Raw genomic sequence first — 20,161 nt, 5'->3', positions numbered from 1 at the left:
ATAAAAACCAAAAAAAAATTATCGCCTTCAAAAGTACCTGAAAATTGAAAGAAAAGCACAAATAAAAAAAGTTTTAAAAACACGTGTCCTCTAAAAAGCCTGAAAATGAAGAAAGTCAGACGGAAAAAAATTAACAATTTCCCGCTTTTAAAAAACTCATGTTTACTTACCTTAATTTTTTTTCACGAAAATTTGACAGGGTGATTTTCTCGAGAGTGAAAAAATTTAGTTTTTTTCACTTTTTTGAAATTCTCATAGATTTTTTTTTGACGAAAAAGTATTTTGTCTTGGGCTACCTGTGTCAAGCCAGACACAGGTAGCCCAAGACAGACACAGGTAGCCCAAGACAAAATCCAACTCTGTCAAAAAAAAATCTTAGAGAATTTCAAAAAAGTGAAAAAAATTAAATTTTTTCACTCTCGAGAAAATCACCCTGTCAAATTTTCGTGAAAAAAAATTAAGGTAAGTAAACATGAGTTTTTTAAAAGCGGGAAATTGTTAATTTTTTTCCCGTCTGACTTTCTTCATTTTCAGGCTTTTTAGAAGACACGTGTTTTTAAAACTTTTTTGACTTGTGCCTTTCTTTCAATTTTCAGGTACTTTTGAAGGCGATAATTTTTTTTTGGTTTTTATATTTCTAATTTTTTTTCAATTTACGGTCTTTTGCAAAGGCCGAAAAGTCTTTTAACTGTTTTAAACATTCCAAAATCACACCGAAATTTTTGAGGCTAATTTTTTTGCATTGCCAGGAGTTGAAACGTTAGTCCTCGGATCGGGAGACGAATGTCTTAACTATTAGACCACCGCATCATTTGTCGAAAGCTATTGTTCTTTATTTGACCTAATCCTTTTCGATGAAGTTTAAATTAAAGAATAATTTCGGTGGGAAAAATCGAGCCTTTCCCATGCAGGATTCGAACCTAGGATTGCAACCTGGTAGTCCGTAACCTTAACCACTGGGCCACAGCATCACTTATCAAAAGCTCTTGTTTTTTATTTACTCAATCCTATTCGCAGAATTTTAAATTAAATAGCAATTTAGGTGGGAAAAATTGCACTTTTCCTTGCAGGATTCGAACCTACGCTCACAACCTGGTGGGGCAGTAGCCTTAACCACTAGGCCACCGCATAATGTTTTGATACTTGTCATAAAATAATACATTTTAATACTTGAAGGCAAAAATGACGACTTTTTCAATGTTCCAAAAACCAGCCAAATATGCTCTAAAATGAAAGATATTAGTCTTATGAAGCCATTTTTTGCATTTTAAGACAGTTTTTGAACAGTAGAAAAAGTCGTCAAAATTGACCAAAATGGTAAGGGGTAAGCCTTACCATTTTGGTCAGTTTTGACGACTTTTTCAATTCCCAAAAACCAACGAAATATGCTCTAAATTGAAAGATATTAGTGTTAGGAAGCCACTTTTAGCATTTTAAGACAGTTTTTGAACAGTTGAAAAAGTCGTCAAAATTGACCAAAATGGTAAGGGGTAAGCCTTGCCATTTTGGTCAAAATTGACGAGTTTTTCAATGTTCCAAAAACGAACGAAATATGCTCTAAAATGAAAGATATTTGTCATAGGAAGCAATTTTTAGCATTTCAAAACAGTTTTTGAACAGTTGAAAAAGTCGTCAAAATTGACCAAAATGATAAGGGGTAAGCCTTACCATTTTGGTCAAAATTGACGACTTTTTCAATGTTCCAAAAACCAACCAAATATGCTCTAAAACCAAAGAGATTAGTCTCAGGAAACGATTTCTAGCATTTTAAGACAGTTTTTGAATAGTTGAAAAAGTCGTCAAAATTGACCAAAATGGTAAGGGGTAAGGCTTATCATTTTGGCCAAAATTGACGACTTTTTCAAGGTTCCAAAAACCAACCAAATATGTTCTAAAACCAAAGACATTAGTCTTAGGAAACGATTTTTAGCATGTTAAGACAGTTTTAGAAAATTTTGAAAAATCGTCAATTTTGACCAAAATGGTAAGGGGTAAGCCTTTAAAAATTTCCCGCTTTTAATGCTAATGTTTACTTACTTCGAAGAATTAAATAGTAAATTCGATGGGAAAATTTAATAAAATAATATATACTTTTTTGGTAGGATCTCAAATGAAATAACAATTTAAATAAGTTCACTTCAATGTTCATGATTGAATTTATAGTCTAAACGAAGACAACCTTATATAAAGCTTGCCTGTTCCTTTGGCTTCGAGCACTATCTTTCCATAAGTTAGTTTTATGCGGCGCAAGTGAAGCTAATGGTGACGGTGCGATTGTTTTGTATTTTTAATGAAGTGAAGTCAAAGTAAAGTACAAGAATTAAGAATGCATTTCAAAATAGGTTTAAAAGAAAAAGTACAAGAATTAAGAATGTATTTCAATGTGTATAACGTCATGAGGCAACAAGCATGCACCTCGTACTCTCGTAGATTACATCTGAAATCGCAATTCAAGCAAATATCCAGTTAAACAGACATTGACTATTTATTTCAAGACTTTGCTGTATAAAAAGTCGAAATACTAGCTGGTCTAACCGGTTCGTCGAATATAAACTGATACGCTAATCTATATACTTGAACCTTTGGACTGAAGAGACCAACGTCTTAACAACTACTTGACGACCACATCGTTTGTCGATAAGCTATTGTTCTTTATTTGAAAGAATCCTTTCTTCGAAGAACTTTTAAATGAAATAATTATGAATCGTTGCCGTAATATTGTTGAGCTGCTTTTTGTTAGTTTGTTACCGCAGTTAACCGCGCAAATTGCGCTTTTGGATATAACTTCTATTTTTTGGCTTAGCGTATTTTATAGTCGACGAACTGGCTAAACCAGCTAATATTTCGACACTTTATAAAACAAAGTCTTGAAAGAGATGCCTGTCAATGCCTGTTTAACTGGATATTTGCTTCAATTGCTATTTCAGATGTAATCTACGAGAGTACGAGGTGCTTGCTTGTTGCCTCATGACTATATATGTACGCGTCATACACATTGAAATACATTCTTAAATTCTTGTACTTTTTTCTTTTGAACCTATTTTGAAATGCATTGTTAAATAATTATGCATGAACAAAAGCTTTTAATAAAAGCGCGAATCCCAAAGTGTAAGACAAAGTGAACGTCATTACATTTTTAGACTTCTTTCCTTTTTAAAGTACGATGTGCTTCTGTCTTCTGAATATAATGTCAAAAAACATTTAGGTTCGCAAGGCATCTAAATGAGTACTATATTGAGTTTATGTTCAGAAGGCTGGCAAGTGCGCGGCACGCCGGAATTAGTGCGAAAACATGCAGGCGTCTTGTTCATTTAAAATTCTTCGAAAAGGATTTAGTCAAGTAAAGAACGATAGCTTTCGACAAATGATGTGGTGGTCTAGTGGTTAAGACCCTGGTCTCTGAACCCAAGGACGAATGTTTCAAGCTCTGGCAATGCAAAAAAAAATTAGCGTGAAAAACTCATGGTAGTAAAATTGACGACTTTTTCAATGCTTCAAAAACAGACAAGAAATTACCCTTACCATTTTGGCTAAAATTGAGGACTTTTTCATGCATGTTGCAAAAAGAAACCAAAGTAAGCTCAAAAACCAAAGATATTAGTCTTAGTAAATATTTGAAGCTATTTTCAGGATATTAACAGATTTTAAGAACATTTTCAAAAGTCGTCAATTTTGGCCAAAATGGTAGGGGTTCGACCCCCTTAGCGTACTATTGCAAGGGTACCCTAACTTTTTTGGCCGAAATTGAGGACTTTTTCAATGTTTCAAAAACAAACCAAATATGCCCAAAACAAAGATATTAAATATCTTACTAAATATTTGAAGCCATTTTCAGCACGTTAACACATTTAGAAGGGGTACTCCCTTACTTAGCGAAATTGACTTTAGAAAATGTTCTAAATGCGTTAACATGCTGAAAATGGCTTGAAATATTTACTCAAATATAATAATATAAAAATCAATATTTACTAAAGACTTTTTTTCCACAATCGTCTGGTGAAAATCTCCCAGAGATTTTATTTTGGAAATAGAAAACACGACGAAACGAAGTTCAACAGACAATGTTGTGGAAACATTCTTTATTATGCACCGCTACAGAAGTGCCCCCTAATCTGCCACCTTTCCCTCGCATCGCCGCGTTGCGTCCCCGCAAACTTGCCTTTCTTAAAAATTCAAACACTCTGTTATGATTATGGCATGCAGTGGTTTTGGGAAGCAACGAAGCACCGTTTTGTGGTCCAGAGAAAATTAAGATCAGTGTCCACGTAACGCGAGTTTTTTTTACTAATGTCTCATCAGCACACCAGCAGCGTAGCTCACGGAGCTGTCGCCCATCGATTGGCAACTGTTCGATTGCGCGTAGTTTAGGAACTTGAATGAATACTTTGGCGACGGACCATTAGACTGGTGTAACGATTCCACTGCCTGAAATGAAGAGATGATTTCAAGAAATGAAGGAAAATTTGAGACAGAATCGATCTTAATTGTTGGTGTACAACCACAGAATAGGGAGTAAACAGTAAGGCCACTTCACACATATTATGCCCTGCTTACACATACTATCCCCTGCTTACACATACTATCCCCTTTTCCTTAAACATTTCTGTTCCCCCGAAGTTTGCCATTACGATGGAATCCCTATAGGACCGATGGGCAAGAATATAGGGTGATGGGGGTATATCTGGGAACGAAACAGGACAATATTATAGGGACGATATTGGGTATATGCTTTGCTTGCAGGCGCGAAAACGCCATCCAATCATACACTCAGGCATAAGATCGTGCACCAATGACCGCAATATAATGTTTTATATTGCACCTGCCTAGGGTCCAATCATTTTGTAAAGAGATATCGTTGCATATTGCCTAACATTTCAGTCTCTATGCTTACAACAGACATGCACACACCTAACCTGCCTTCAAACACCATGAAAATTCACAGATGACACTCAGAATTCAATTATAACGGGTCAGAATGATTATAACAAACGTAAATAATATACTCTTATGGTGTAAAATGTCTGACAGAGTTATATATGAGTCTCTTCTTGTGAACAAACAAATTCAATCGACTATACATGCACACTACAGTTAACACTACAGAATGATTAGTCAGAATGATTATAACAAACGTAAATAATATACTCTTATAGTGTAAAATGACTGACAGAGTTATAAATGAGCTTCTTCTTGTGAACAAATTCAATCGACTATACATGCACACTACAGTTAACACTACAGTCCCATAATGATCCAATCAAGATATCTACTTACAAATAGGAATAAAGCAATAGGATGTCGTCCACATATTGTATTTCCGTATTTCTTTAAATAATCTACAAACTCTTGTGCTTGAAGCTGTTCGATAAGGTCCATTCCCTAAGGCGAAAGATCCCAAGCATAATCAGAAACGTCATGTTATACAGTCACAAGAGGGATCAGGTATACATTGTTAGGTTATTAATAAGGTTGGCTGGACATGCAAGCTTTTCACATGGATGTCCTTATGCCTGAGTCAATGTCAAATAACAAGTTGTTTGTATCATTTTGAGTCAAGACAAGTGATCTGGCTTTGGTCAAACATGCACTAGTATTTTTGGCTGAGTTAGAGTCTATAGTCACTAGTCATCTACACTAAGGTGATCCCAAGTCTCATTCATACCATTCTATCTAACGCCTCTATTGACTGATAGATATGCCTGTTCTTTTTATCATGATGTGTGAATCGAAATCTTTTGCCTAAAGTAGAAAAAAAAATTACTTTACTAGGCTACTTTAAATTTTTTACTATTGTGGGATTTTGCCTATATACATGCGGAACCGCGCGCCTGCTAGAGAAAATTTTGAAATAACATAGCCAATAGGCCTCTGAAATGGCCACAAATGCCTCTCAATTTAAGGATTATTGGGAAATAGTAGATACTTTGTAAAGTTTCCAGCATGTTCGGCGCTCATGTACAAACATTAAACAATATAATCATGCTTTGGTTAAGATGTCCAATATTTTGATATGGATAACCACGCAGGTTAAATGGTCTAATTCTGGTGCTATGTAAAGTTTCCAGCATGTTTGGCGCTCATATACAAACATTAAACAATATAACCATGCTTTGGTTATGATGTCAAATATTTTGATATGGATAACCACGCAGGTTAAATGGTCAAATTCTGGTGCTATGTAAAGTTTCAAGCATGTTTGGTGCTCATATACAAACATGCTGCATAAAGTTGCAACTTGCAAGCATCGAATATGGCCGGAAAACGGTATACTCGACCATGGTCGAATGTGCCGGAAAACGGTATACTCGACCATGGTCGAATATACTGGAAAATGGTACATTCGACCATGGTCGAATATACCGGAAAATGATACACTCGACCATGGTCTAATTCCGGCCACGCCGTTTTAATCGTCAAATGCTGTTCCTATGGAAAGTTGCAAGCATGTTTCGTGCCCATATGCAAACATTAAACAATATAACCATGCTTTGGTTATGATGTCAAATATTTTGATATGGATAACCACGCTGTTTTAATGGTCAAATGCTTGTCCTATGTAAGTTGCAATCATGCTTCGTGCTCATATACAAACATTAAACAATATAACCATGCTTTGGTTATGATGTCAAATATTTTGATATGGATAACCACGCAGGTTAAATGGTCTAATTCTGGTGCTATGTAAAGTTTCAAGCATGTTTGGTGCTCATATACAAACATCCTGCATAAAGTGTCAACTTGCAAGCATGGAATATGGCCGGAAAACGGTATACTCGACCATGGTCGAATGTGCCGGAAACGGTATACTCGACCATGGATAATCACGCTGTTTTAATGGTCAAATGCTGGGCCTATGTAAAGTTTCAAGCATGTTTGGTGCTCATATACAAACATCCTGCATAAAGTGTCAACTTGCAAGCATGGAATATGGCCGGAAAACGGTATACTCGACCATGGCGAACGTGCCGGAAACGGTATACTCGACCATGGATAATCACGCTGTTTTAATGGTCAAATGCTGGGCCTATGTAAAGTTTCAAGCATGTTTGGTGCTCATATACAAACACCTATCTATATAAAGTTGCAACTTGCAAGCATCGAATATGGCGGGAAAACGGTGTTCTCGACCATGGTCGAATATACCGGAAAATACAACCATGCTTTGGTTATGATGTCAAATATTTTGACATGGATAACCACGCTGTTTTAATGGTCAAATGCTTGTCCTTTTTGTCTCTGTTTTTTTTTATTTTGGCAAAACATATGTACTGAACATAACTAATTTCAATCCAATATATACCGGGGGAGAGGCTAGGTCCTAAATAGAACTCCTCAGTAAAATTTTATCTTAACGTAAATAACTCTAACGCTATAACTTTTTTCAATAATTTTTGCCGCCAAAAAGGTTTAAAGCTCCCCAATCCCCACGTTTCCACGGTCTATGGCTTAATTTTTGTTTCTCTCGTGCAGCCAGCCCAGTTAGTTAAGTACTAGTAAATGCTGAACATGGTGAGTAGGCATGAAGAACAGTCTAGTGATACTACTCTCGATACTTTTCGCTTGAATAACCTGGACATAGCATGTCTATGAATTAACATACATGCAGTAACCTATTATTCTAAGATTTACTAACCCCAATGACAAAAATCTGAGGATATTACAAAAAAATTATCTGGATCACCAAGATATTTACTGAAGAATTGACCATACTCTTTTTCTTTCTGGGTTGATAATGAACCAACCAGAATAGGTACTATTGTGAATTCATGCGGACATCTGAAAGAAAAAAAGGCCTACTTTAGACATTTCATACCACAAAACTTTTATGTAAGAACTCAATCAAACCAATCAAATTTTGCATAATATAGCTTTCAGGTAGTATTATATGCATACACCACCAAATCTTTTTATAAGAAATTAAATGAATTTTCATTTGGAAATTGACCAACCCTTCCATAACTTTAGCAATATATGGTAGTTGCATTTCAATGCTGTGTTCATCTTCATCGGTGTTTATATTCATGACCTCAAACAAACCGCTTGATGTAAGTTCTTCGTTTACTGAATTAAAAAGATGGATGAAATATACCTTAATACAACCAACGGCCACAAGTTTTAATGGACAACTTGAAGAATAATCCCAAGTCAAATTGCACAAACAACTTGGAAATAATATAATTACCATTACCTTTGGTATCAATTTTCAAGTTATACAATGGTGTGTTATAGAATGAAGTTCCAGACACAGCACAGCCAGGTAAGTACACATGATGTGATGGGCCAAGTATAAATATCCTCTTTCTACAAAAGAATGAATTTGAAATCCAGTCAGATTCAATTAAAAGAAATCTTTGTGGAACTAGCACATATATTGTGGATAAAACTGCTTATATTAACTCACATAGTTCGTGGATCAAACTGCTTATAAGAATAAGCTCCGACCGCACCACAGTAAGAGTACCCAGCGTGCCTGAAATAGATTAAACAAATTAAATTCATTTAACCAAAGTTGCAGAGAGGAAGTTGCATGAAATTAATATTAGTTTTTGGACCTGTTATTAAAAATGTTATTTAACTTAGAATTGAAGATTGATATTTTTTAGTATTTCAAAATCTTTTTTCATATACTTTTGATGAATGATAAAATGTACCATAATACACAGAAATGGTTGATAACATAAAGCATATATCAGAGGTAAGTAGTACTGCATGAGCGCATGATAATTTTTGAGATGGTACGACAGTACAATTAATTGGAGTCCCAATGCACTCTGAACATTGGAAACTGTTCACAGGGTCTACACTTCTAATAATAATTATCTTAATCTTAGAAATTCCTACTTTTATACCAACCCTTAAAGCATTTCAATAGAAGAGGGGACTTGGTGAGTATATTGAATAGATATATAACCATGCATGATAGGATGATCTATAGGATCACCCCTATCTACTGTCCTAAGTGTCTTTGCCTACACAGCCTTCATTTTAGAATTGTTTTTTTAGAATAAAGGTGTTAATTCACCATGAGAGGTTTTAATTCCCACACTCAACACGGAATTGTTTGACAATAACACTCAATATTACATAAAAGTATATTGTGTATCCCATTTCTTTTGCCTGATATTGGCTGAAAATGTTAGACTCATTTTAACTTCGTTCAACATGTTCACTCAACATAGATTAATACAATGTAACATTTTCACAAATATTTATGTTAAACTTTAATAAACAACTATTAATTAAAGACCTTTCTATTTATAAGAATACGTCTACTATATAAATACGTCTACGATCTTTTGCGATCAACTACTTACGGAGCAATTACAGCTTTGACAGGACAATTCACACGACTCGCACCCGATAGCCAGCCTTCCAGCTTATCTGACAGCTCTTTCTCTACAATAGAGAACGAAAATTGTTGACATAAACAACGAGAAGGTCACACACACTCACTTCAGACTAACTAAGGTCTCAAGATTGTTCAATAAGTCAACTAAAAACGCGTGAATATTCAGCTAAGAAAAACTTTAAACTACTTACTGTCGCGGGGGTACCAATTTCCCGCATGAGATGCATTTCTCGCAGACATTTTGACGAAAAAAAATGAAAATTGTGATAGAGTTTTCGAACAAAACAATCACAAATAATTTAATGTAACAGACTGTTGAATGAATAGCCAATTATTGACCACTGTTATTGACCGGCACCCAGTCCCCTTTGATTGCTCGGCGAAATTAGTGTTCTAGATTTCTAGTATTTCCGATAAATTTTATGGTATTTCTGATATTTATTTTTTGTAGTCATAACAGCAACACATAAGCAACAAAAACGTATAAAGTATAAAATTCAACGGCGCGACTCACCGAATTTGCGAAATTTGACGAGCTTTTTGCGCATCAATGAATAGTCAGAGCTTTTAGGAATATTGTTTTCTTGCTAGTTTTCACAATGACTCGCTCTTTATTGCAAAATTTGCTATGATGTATCATATTGATTGTCGTCTTTTAGTGTAATGATGATGTAAATTTAATCTGTAATATTTAATATTTTTTTCTTGCGATTTTCTTCTTTTGGTAGATGTGAACGGGTAATAAGTTACGGATACTCGTATGTGTACGAGCTACTCTTTGAACGTCCGTAACTAATTCACTAGTTCATATCTATCAAAGGTGGAAAATCGCAGCATAAATTGCAAGTGTAAACGGGCCTACAGTATGACGTAACGACATTGACCGGGCTGTTTTTCTATTTAAAAATGTACACAAGAGTTGAACACGAGGTTGAACAAATTTCATTTCGAATTCGCTTTAATCATAAACTAATCTCAAATGAATAAAATAAGAAAACTACATTTGTCTAATATGCGCTCATAGAGAACCGAACACTGAACCGAAGGCCATCTCAGAATCAACGACTTTGTGTTTATCTAAACACTAGCGCATGCTTGCCTTGCTATATTACATATAAATTTGCTGGAAAATGACTAATACAAGTTTCAATATACAAAATAAAGCGCTACTGTCAGAGGTGGAAGAAATGTGATTACAGTGAGTAATGTGAGAGATACAACGGCTATTCTTTTTCGTACTTTACGGGACTATATATAGATCAATGGCGCATCTAGCTAATCATAATGCAGGATTTAAAGAGTTTTAAAAAATTTGATCGTCAAAATCGAGTGACTGGAATCATACGCATATCTGGAAAGATATATAGGTCAGTGCACAGGCTAGCTGGAATGCGCAGAGGTTTATTAATTTACGGGATTTAATTAATGGCCTAAAATTGACAGCACTTCATGCAAAACTTTCAAGAGTCATTAACATGTGATATGGCTATAATTTGAAACTAACAATAATATGCGAAGTCGAAATGCTGCGATCTCAAATTAATTACTACAACAAAAGCTTTTCCCTATTTTAATTTCAAAAGTGACAAATCATATGTTATAATTTGAAGTTTTTTAATAATAAGGTTATTCAGACATTCTCTGATCGAAAAAAAAATGGCGAACCTCACGAATTCGCTGAAACAAAAAGATTGCAGCATGCCGATCAAAAACAAAAGCGAATCTGAAGGCTATCACAGGACGAACTTATAAGTTAGTTATCTAAAGTAAAGAGTACGATAAATAAGTAATCTCCTTTTTGTATAAGACCACATGAATAACGAAGTCGAAAGAACGTCTATCTTTCCGTTTAAATCGACAAAAATAGGACAACATTCGGAGAACGTAACTCGTCAACAGGAAAGCCATTCAGCATAAGACATACGTCACACAACAAACATTGTGAAATAAAATTGTTGATCGACATGCCGCCATCTAGCATTTAGACGTGCGGTCGTTCGGATGGTATACGTCATGTAATTATTTTTTCCACCCCAGACATTAACAAGGGGAAACACGAAACGAGCGCGTGACTACATCATATACATACCATTGCTATAATATAATATCAAACAAACGAACTATTACAAAGAGGTATCCTACAAACAAATTAAAGTTTCAAATTTCGATGTAATCTCGACGCATGCGTACTGTTGTAACGAGTTCCCCTTTAATTTTGCAATCCATGGCAATATGTAGTAATCCCGTAAATCACGTGATGAGGACGACGATGGAACGGTATATAACTATGCGTTTCTTCAGCGTTCAATTAAGGGTTATTCGTCATATTATTGTAGTCTCTAAATCAATGATGTGTATCTCAGTTAGCAACACCCACCGCCGCCCTGTTTCACCGGGGTACTGGTTATTTTCACGTTACTGTTCTGGCCTGTCACGGACGCCGCGGGCGGGCCCATCCTGTTCTTTATCTCAGCAGCCATCGTCATGAAAGCTTGCTCGACATTCGTCGCGTTTTTCGCGCTCGTCTCGAGGAAGGGTACGGCTAACTGGTCGGCGAATTCCTGCGAGAAAATAACGTTGGTGTCTAAATTAGCGAAATGTCTTGCGGGCTCATATTAGCAGCGGGTGTCCTCTAAAATTTACGGCATTTAAAAAACCTAAAATATTTTGGTATTTTCTGGTCATGACCAGCATTGAGCAGTAAACCATATAATATGTAATGCAGTCAATGCATGCAATTCTTAAGGAGGCCTTTCTAATACAGGTTCAACTGAAATAAATTTCAATGGGTTTCCTTTGATACATCTAATGCATTCTCCTAAATACAAGTCCTCCCACAGAGAATCCAAACATTTGTCTGCACACTTAAATCTAACAAGCTCCCTTACACCTTGTGGTAAATTACATGTCTGTTTCATTTATTTCACTTATGATTCCCCCTGATGATACACAGCAAGTCCACACTAACCTTTGCTGTTGTGAAGTCAACAACTTTCTTCGTAGTTAGATCGCACTTATTCCCTACGAGTAGTTTGTTAACATTCTCGCACGCGTAACGGTCTATTTCTTGCAGCCACTGTTTCACATTGTTAAAAGATTCCTGAAAGCATAAATTGGGTCATTACTGGCTAGAGATCATGGTTTCCTATCATCTACAGGAAAAGTAATCTACTCGCCACTCAGCTTTTTGAATTAAACTTAAAAACCTGGAAATCTCTTTGAAAATAGCATTAATTCACTCTATCACATGCCTGTATTGCATTTGAATGTGCATCTTTGAGGGGCGGTACTTTAATGTAAATTCCTTAAATTCTGTAAATTTTTAAGGTTTAGGCATTATTCTTAATGAAAGCAGCCCCTTCCAATCTTTTTAAACACTCTCCAAAGTTTGACATCCTATTTTAGAATTCTGGAGTCCAGGACTTCTGGTATAACAAGGGATAATTATTCTAAATCATTCATGAACAGTGATTTTACTCAACAAGTGCTACAAACCTGATCTGTAACATCATACACAATAATAATTCCATGTGCTCCTCGATAGTAACTTGACGTTATTGTTCTAAAACGTTCCTGGCCTGCGGTGTCCCACTGTAACATATAACAAAATAGGTAAATATGTAAATTCACACACTCCTTTTTCCAGGTCAACCTTTCAGTACAAGTGTGACAGTTGTAGAACTAAATTTACACCTATATAATTTCAATAAAGTTTAGTACTTTACTTCTGTATAAGTAAGACTTTGTAATTGGGGATTTGATGAAATGTAAATAATATGAAGGCAATGATATGGCAGAAAGCTTGCTCTAGTTATAAAAACATCCATTTTTCCACACAAATTAAGCATATGCAAGTCTATGTACACAATTTCTGTCACCATGGAATCCAATATGCATGCTGTCATTTTAGTCTTTCCATCATCTTAATACAATGCATGATAATTTTACTTGTCAATGGGAAGGTGTGGCCACTTAACTAAACAGGTCATTATACAATCCAGGTTATTAGCCACCTCTTCTTAAGAGAATAATTGTAGGTGTTTATGGATGGAAACACCTGTTAATCACATTCTCTGCAAGTGAATCTTGTTTCGACCTGGCAAAGTCCAGCCCAAACTCAGCTAATCTGAGTATTTCACTCTCACAAAAACTTGTTTGGACAGGAAGCGGACAACTGCACACCGAAAGGAAGGTGGATCGTGATTGCTTTGAGCAGGTGCAAGCAAACCGCATGAAACACAAGCCTTCCATGTATTACCAAATAGTTTAGACCAAACACTCGCCAGGTAAATAGGGAATTAATATTGCCAGATCATGTGACACTAATTACAACTCTAATTGGGAATCAGGCAAGCAAGAAGAAATATAAGAACATGTAGCAGTCCAATCATTAGCAAATATGTACATTCTATGTATTGTACAAGATTGTAAGCCATAGTAACACAGGCTTAAAAAAAGGAAAACTTGTTGAATAATTTAAAATTGTGGCCTGTGCTGTTCAAGCTTTTGTGAGACATTTGTCATTTGTGGACAGTCAAACGAGATGTATATTAGCGCACTTACAATTTGTAATTTTATCGTTTTACCATCCAACTCTATGGTCCTTATTTTCTACACAAATAAAAAATAAAAAGAACAATTGGTTGGTATAGATAAAAAGGAATGCATGTTGTTTTCAAAAGTACTTAGCGATATACATGTCGAAATGCAAAAATGCTTTAATTTAATAATAGAAATTCTTCCTTTTCCTGAAGTGACTTTGGCATGTTCGGACTAGGAACTAGTGCTGATTTACTCACAAAGTCGACCCCAATAGTACTGATATAACTTTCCGTATACGTATCGTCCTAGAAGGCAATAAAAGCTATTTTAGGCTTCAAAACAGCTAATACAAAGCGAAAGTCATCGACTACGCCTGTATGGCTGTGAAATTCTTTCGACGGCTTTGTGCTTTGACGGCGAGACAAAATAGATCAACAATACTCACCGCAAATCGTAGTAATAAACAGCTTTTTCCTACCCCCGAGTCTCCGATAAGTAATAGTTTAAAAAGGTAGTCACTAAACGAAAGAATTACAACAAATTACTAAAGCACGACAAAGACGACTACAGTTCCTATTACGACACACTTGGCTTGAAACGCCGTAAATCGCGACGTGTGAATGTGTCATTTTACGGACGAAAACGGTTATATTTTCACAAAGAAATGATACTTACTATTCGGGATTCATTGTGGACATATTATGGTGAAAAAAGCCTGATAAATAACGAAGTAATAGTCGATTTGCTCTATCAATTCAGGGCAACTGTAGAGCTGCCTCTACCGGTGCAGTGACGTGTTCGCTCACGGGTCTTCGTCACTCTTGGGGATACTGGAGAACAAAGAGGACCAGTATCGGCTACCGAGGGATAAACAGGAGTACACGATGACACAAAAGGCACGTAGTTTTGAATATCCTATATTATCATACGCATATCAATAAATTCATCTTTAATAAGTCAGCAATAACTGATACCACGGTTACACCAGATCACCGGACATAGGAAGGTACTTTTTCGGGAGGACCGGGCCTTTTTACCGGGCCTTTTACCGGGCCTAGGCCTAGATTTGAACGTTGTTTATCCGGCCTAGACCTGTCTTCTAGGCCTGGTCCTGGTCTAGGTCACAAAACCCAGGCCAACAGCAGAAGGTGGCCTGGACCTGACCTGGGACAAGATTTTGGTAATGTCATTAATGTGAACAGGCTTTACCAGGATCCATATAGTATTACCACTTTTCTTATTACCACTTTTGTCAATTACTATCCGATGTCATCAATAAGGAAGACAGTGTGAACGTGTACATATTACTTAGACATATGATATGCAAGCGAAAAATACCACATATTTCCGTTTAATATCGCTTATATACTACCCCCCGCCTTCCCCCAAGCAATGTTGATTCAACTGATAATGTATGTGTTGAATTAGATATTTTATTACAGTCGCAGCTGTTGAGTTTTGGGTAGCCATTTGCCACTCCTTTATATTCACAGCACAACTTTAGGGTTACACAGTTTTATTCACTCTGATGTATACAAGGAAAATTACATCTATATATAAGTGGTTACATGATAATCTCTTTAGGGCGGATAACATTTCATTTTACATTTGGTTACCATATTTGGCTTTCATTAAAGAAACATTTACTACACTTGCATCTATGGAATCTATGGAATCATTTGATCACTCATAAATCTAAATTAAATCTATTTACAGTTGATTGATACATATATATTGGAATATTTGGAATATAATAGAGCATACTTTAACACCCCCACTTGCTCTTTATGTTCTATAGTAAATTATTTATTTGATGGCGTGCAGCAGGGCGGGCCATCGCTTTAAAATTATATGCGCAATTATGAACCTATGTATACTTACCTAATATGGTCTCTTTAAATTTTTCTAATTTTATTTTACTGGCTGGCTTTGTAAATATGTCTGCAATATTTTCCTCTGTTGAAACGTACTCTAAACTAACTCGTCCTTCCTTCACTTCTTCCCTAATGAAATGGTACCTGATGTCTATATGTTTTGTTCTCTGATGATGAATAGGATTCTTCGCCAGATTCATCGCTCCCTGGTTATCTATCTTTATGAAAGCCTTACCTTCATGTATACTTACCTTCATGTCGATGCAGAGTTGTTTCAGAAATTTTGCTTCTTGCATCGCGTTTGTCAATGCAATATATTCCGCTTCACAGGTGGATAGTGCCACTGTCGGCTGTTTGCGGCTCTTCCATGATATCAACGGTCCCTTTTGCGCTAGTTGATAGTTGTATCCTGTTATACTCCGTCTATCTGCGATAGATGCTCCCCAATCTGAATCGCAAAAACCTTGAAGAATGAGGGGGTTAATGGACTTTGTGAACGTTAGACCAAATTTTGAAGTACCTTTTAGATATCTCAAAACGTGCTTTGCCTTAGTTAAATCTGCCTGGGTTGGTTTTGACATTTTCTGTGCCAATTTTGTCACGATGTAACACAGATCTGGCCTAGTGCCAGTCATTACATATATGAGACTACCTACTATAGCTCTATAAAGCCCGGGGTCCTCCATTTCAGGAGATTCCACTTCCAAAACTTTGTCTACTCCTAACTCACACGGCGTCGGCTTTGGCTTACAATAGGTCATTTTGAATTTCTCAAGAATCTTTTCAATGTACCGGGTTTGATTCATTTTAATTGTGTTTTCACTGCATTGAAATTCAGTGCCTAAAAACCATTTTAGAATCCCTAGGTCGGTCATTTTAAACCTTTCTTTAAGAGACTTTTTCACGCTCTGTAGTGAATTTGAATCACTCGAGGCGATTATGATATCGTCGACCCAAACGATTACGATCACACATCGTTCATCATCTATTGTACGCACATACACACATGGATCTGCAAGAGATTGAATAAAGTTTTCGTTAATCAAATATTGATGGAGTAGATTATTCCAATTCCTGCCGCTTTGTTTTAGACCATATAGCGACTTTTTCAGCTTACAAACTAACGTTTCACCGCTATTACTTCGCTTTTCAAAACCTTCAGGTTGTTCTATATATATTTCGCAGTCAATTGGCGCATTAAGGTATGCTGTTTTCACATCCATTTGGTGAATAATCATGTCGTTTTGCACGGCACGTTGTAATAACATTCGGATCGAACTCATGCGTGCAGTTGGTGCAAATGTTTCTTGGTAATCTATATCTGAAACTTGAGAATACCCTTTCGCTACAAATCTAGCTTTATATTTTTCCTCTCCCTCTTGATTTGTTTTTATAGTGTAAACCCACTTTGCCCCCACTACCTGTCTATCCTTAGGTCGCGGTACTAAATCAAAAGTGTCATTATCTGTCAACGCTTTCATCTCAATTTCCATTGCCTTTTGCCATTTGTTTGCCTCAGGCAACTCAAGTGCTTGTTTATAGCACACTGGAATGTTCGCAACTCTATAGCAATAATCAACAGTGTAATTAACATTCTCACCTAATGTGTCATCTAATTTGCTTTGATCGAAATAATTTGGCTTATTGCGAACTCTTGTTGGATACCTATCTCCCTCGGCAATCACCTCGGTGTTGTTTGTTACATTTTCGCTGATTGTTTCGAGATTATTCGAGCTCTCCTCAACTGTACTCGGCATTTTGGGGTTTTCATTGCTAGTACTCGAAGGTTTTCTGTCGGGTACAAACTCATCAAGATCGTTGAGTTTTTGTCTTTGCCTTGGAAGTTGTCAATGAATTTGACACAACGTACCTTTTCTATCTTGTCTAATTCCGGATAGTATATCAAATAAGATGGGCTACCTCTGTCGTACCCTATAAATATACCTTTACGGCTCTTTGCGTCTATTTTCTTGGTGTTCTGCAAAAAGCATAGCATGTTGTGCCGAATACATGCATATTATTTAAATTTGGTTTCTTACCTGTCAACGCCTCAAATGGTGTCTTCTCTAAGCGTTGGTTGAAGCATCTATTTCTTATGTAGGCCGAAGCCATCACAGCGTAGGTCCACAACCGTTTTGGTAGTTTTGCCTCCAATAGCAAGCACCTAGCCATGCTAAAAAGGCTTCGCCACGCTCTTTCTGCAGTTCCATTTTGGTGAGGGGAATACGGGGCACTCGTCTCGTGTCTTATTGACTGCTTTCGTAAGAGAGATTTAAATTCTTGACTCGTAAACTCACCACCATTATCGCTTCGTATCCTTTTAACTTTACCATAAGGCGCAACATCGGCCAAAAATTTTTCTGTGGCTTCTAAAGTGTCGCTCTTTCGCTTTAAGAATATATCATGTTGATACCTGTATAATCGTCTATAAAAGACAATGCATATTTAAATCCGTCTCTGGCAACGGGCTCAATTGGCCCTGCCAAGTCACAGTGGACAAAATCTAAAGGTGCTTTAGCTCTCTGATCTGGCTCTCGGTTTCTATTCTGACACATCTTTCCTTGAATGCATACTTCACAATCTTTCTCGCTGTGGTCTATGATTTTCATACCTTTGACTACCTGCTCTAATTTACGCACATCTCCAAAGTTACAATGGCCTAAAATCCTGTGCCACTCATTAATGGAGGTAGCATTGTTACACGAAGAAGAGATACTATTTAAATAGTACAAACGCTCTCTCTCTTCTATCTCAAATACCTGACCTTCAGCTGTAGTGTATTTACTTACCTGTTCTCCTAAAGCAACCGATCCTCCTCTACCTATTTCTGCCGAAACTGAAAAAATATTTTGACTGTAGGACGGTATATAAAGTGCGTCGCTTAGCATTAGATTTTGTACATTACCCCTTACATCAAACAATTTAACCATTGCATTTCCCTTCCCTAAAACTACGTTAGCCTTGCTCCCATCGGCAAGTTCTATAAAGTGACTGTTCGGATCAAAGTTCTTGTCAAAGCTTACAAACCTAGACCTATCATTAATTATGTGGCTGGTCGCCCCAGTGTCCACGAGAAGCTTCGAATTCTTCGTACTCCTACCTTTACCATCTTTTAACGTAAATGCGAATGAATGTTCATCCAAATCTTGATTCTTCACTTGTCCGTTGATAAGCTTCGCTGCGTCCTTCTTTGCGGCTCTACAATCTCTTGTATTGTGGGTCTTGGTTCGACATTTGGCACACCATTTTTCGCTCTTTAGCCAACATTCGGAACTCTTATGACCTTTCTTATCACATTTGAAGCATTTTCCGTCGAATTTCGTCTTGGCGGCATACATCACGTTGTCTTTGCCTTCCGTACCATGGCAACTCTTTTCACTCTCTTCGTAGTTTCGCAGGGCTATTTTGAATTCGCTGAATGTCATCTGCTTTTCTCGTTGGATTATCACAGTAGAGAATGTTTTATAGTTCCTAGGAAGGCCTTTCAAAACCATTGCAATTAATAAACCGTCGCTTATTATTTCCTCTGCTGCTTTGAGTGCTGTCGCAGCGGTCTCCGCGCGTATGATGTAGTCCGTTGTGGACTCGCTTTCTCCTTTTCTCAGTGAAGTCAGTTCAGTGTACAGAGCTATAATTCTGGGTTTTCCTTTTCCTTGATAGTGTTCTCTCAGCACGGTTAAAGCCTTTCGACCCTCATCTTTTGCCTCCCTTATGACTAGGGACAAGCTTCGGTCATCTAAACACTGTACAAGTTCGGCGAAGGCATCGGCATTCTTCGACTCATCTAGCTCACGCTCATCGCTGCTAGGCACAAAAATGTTGTAAAGTTTTTGGATCCGCATAAAGGATAAAAACTTTACCTCCCATAATTCGTACTTCGATTCGTTTCCATCGAAGACCAGAGCTCTCCTGGGCCCATAACCTGTTGAGTTTTGGGTAGCCATTTGCCACTCCTTTATATTCACAGCACAACTTTAGGGTTACACAGTTTTATTCACTCTGATGTATACAAGGAAAATTACATCTATATATAAGTGGTTACATGATAATCTCTTTAGGGCGGATAACATTTCATTTTACATTTGGTTACCATATTTGGCTTTCATTAAAGAAACATTTACTACACTTGCATCTATGGAATCTATGGAATCATTTGATCACTCATAAATCTAAATTAAATCTATTTACAGTTGATTGATACATATATATTGGAATATTTGGAATATAATAGAGCATACTTTAACAGCAGCAACATTGCTGGGGGGTGACTGGAGGGGGGTGACACGAGCCATCAAGCGCGTTCGTTTCAGCCTATTTGGCTGAATTGATTGTAGGCCTGAAGCTGACGAGTCAGGGCCTGAAGAGATCTTTAAGAGATCAGGTTGACGGCACGCCC

General features: G+C 36.8%; 3 protein-coding genes across 3 annotated transcripts; all 3 read right to left on the bottom strand.

Moving 5' to 3' along the window:
* Positions 1-3,611: 3,611 nt before the first annotated feature.
* On the bottom strand, positions 3,612-9,675 carry LOC114522208 (protein MEMO1-like). The gene is made up of 9 exons (XM_028542841.1): positions 9,541-9,675; positions 9,315-9,396; positions 8,402-8,470; positions 8,189-8,301; positions 7,950-8,061; positions 7,634-7,776; positions 5,663-5,739; positions 5,275-5,379; positions 3,612-4,425 (listed from the first exon to the last, which is right to left on the bottom strand). The coding sequence occupies exons 1-9, from the start codon at positions 9,587-9,589 to the stop codon at positions 4,285-4,287; spliced, it is 891 nt and encodes a 296-aa protein (XP_028398642.1). The 5' UTR covers positions 9,590-9,675; the 3' UTR covers positions 3,612-4,284.
* A 614-nt stretch (positions 9,676-10,289) lies between these two features.
* Positions 10,290-14,710, bottom strand: LOC114522257 (ras-related protein Rab-1A). The gene is made up of 7 exons (XM_028542904.1): positions 14,567-14,710; positions 14,337-14,409; positions 14,149-14,196; positions 13,913-13,960; positions 12,845-12,940; positions 12,318-12,449; positions 10,290-11,910 (listed from the first exon to the last, which is right to left on the bottom strand). The coding sequence occupies exons 1-7, from the start codon at positions 14,587-14,589 to the stop codon at positions 11,713-11,715; spliced, it is 618 nt and encodes a 205-aa protein (XP_028398705.1). The 5' UTR covers positions 14,590-14,710; the 3' UTR covers positions 10,290-11,712.
* Positions 14,711-15,346: 636 nt separating this feature from the next.
* On the bottom strand, positions 15,347-17,582 carry LOC114522255 (uncharacterized mitochondrial protein AtMg00810-like). Its single transcript, XM_028542901.1, has 2 exons — positions 17,366-17,582; positions 15,347-16,777 (listed from the first exon to the last, which is right to left on the bottom strand). Exons 1-2 carry the CDS (start codon positions 17,520-17,522, stop codon positions 15,759-15,761), a joined length of 1,176 nt encoding a protein of 391 aa, XP_028398702.1. The 5' UTR covers positions 17,523-17,582; the 3' UTR covers positions 15,347-15,758.
* Between the last annotated feature and the right edge of the window lie 2,579 nt (positions 17,583-20,161).

This window comes from Dendronephthya gigantea, unplaced genomic scaffold, assembly GCF_004324835.1.
Source record: "Dendronephthya gigantea isolate DGI-Jeju-01 unplaced genomic scaffold, DenGig_1.0 000022F, whole genome shotgun sequence".
Taxonomy (NCBI): domain Eukaryota; kingdom Metazoa; phylum Cnidaria; class Anthozoa; order Malacalcyonacea; family Nephtheidae; genus Dendronephthya; species Dendronephthya gigantea.
This window is presented reverse-complemented; position numbering and strand designations above follow the sequence as displayed.

What these genes read in the sequence shown, in the direction of transcription:
- LOC114522257 (XM_028542904.1), bottom strand. Translation starts at nt 14,589, where the DNA reads ATGTCCACAATGAATCCCGAATA. An exon ending in TGTATGATGTTACAGATCAG is followed by an intron (nt 12,450 to 12,844) that starts GTTTGTAGCACT and finishes TTATGCTTTCAG; the next exon opens with GAATCTTTTAACAATGTGAA. An exon ending in TTGACTTCACAACAGCAAAG is followed by an intron (nt 11,911 to 12,317) that starts GTTAGTGTGGAC and finishes ATTTTCTCGCAG; the next exon opens with GAATTCGCCGACCAGTTAGC.
- LOC114522255 (XM_028542901.1), bottom strand. Translation starts at nt 17,522, where the DNA reads ATGCCGAGTACAGTTGAGGAGAGCTCGAATAATCTCGAAACAATCAGC. An exon ending in CAAATTAGATGACACATTAG is followed by an intron (nt 16,778 to 17,365) that starts GTGAGAATGTTA and finishes AATCTCTTGCAG; the next exon opens with ATCCATGTGTGTATGTGCGT.
- LOC114522208 (XM_028542841.1), bottom strand. Translation starts at nt 9,589, where the DNA reads ATGTCTGCGAGAAATGCATCTCATGCGGGAAATTGGTACCCCCGCGAC. An exon ending in CTTGAAAATTGATACCAAAG is followed by an intron (nt 8,062 to 8,188) that starts GTAATGGTAATT and finishes TTTTTAATTCAG; the next exon opens with TAAACGAAGAACTTACATCA. An exon ending in CTATTGCTTTATTCCTATTT is followed by an intron (nt 4,426 to 5,274) that starts GTAAGTAGATAT and finishes TCTTCATTTCAG; the next exon opens with GCAGTGGAATCGTTACACCA.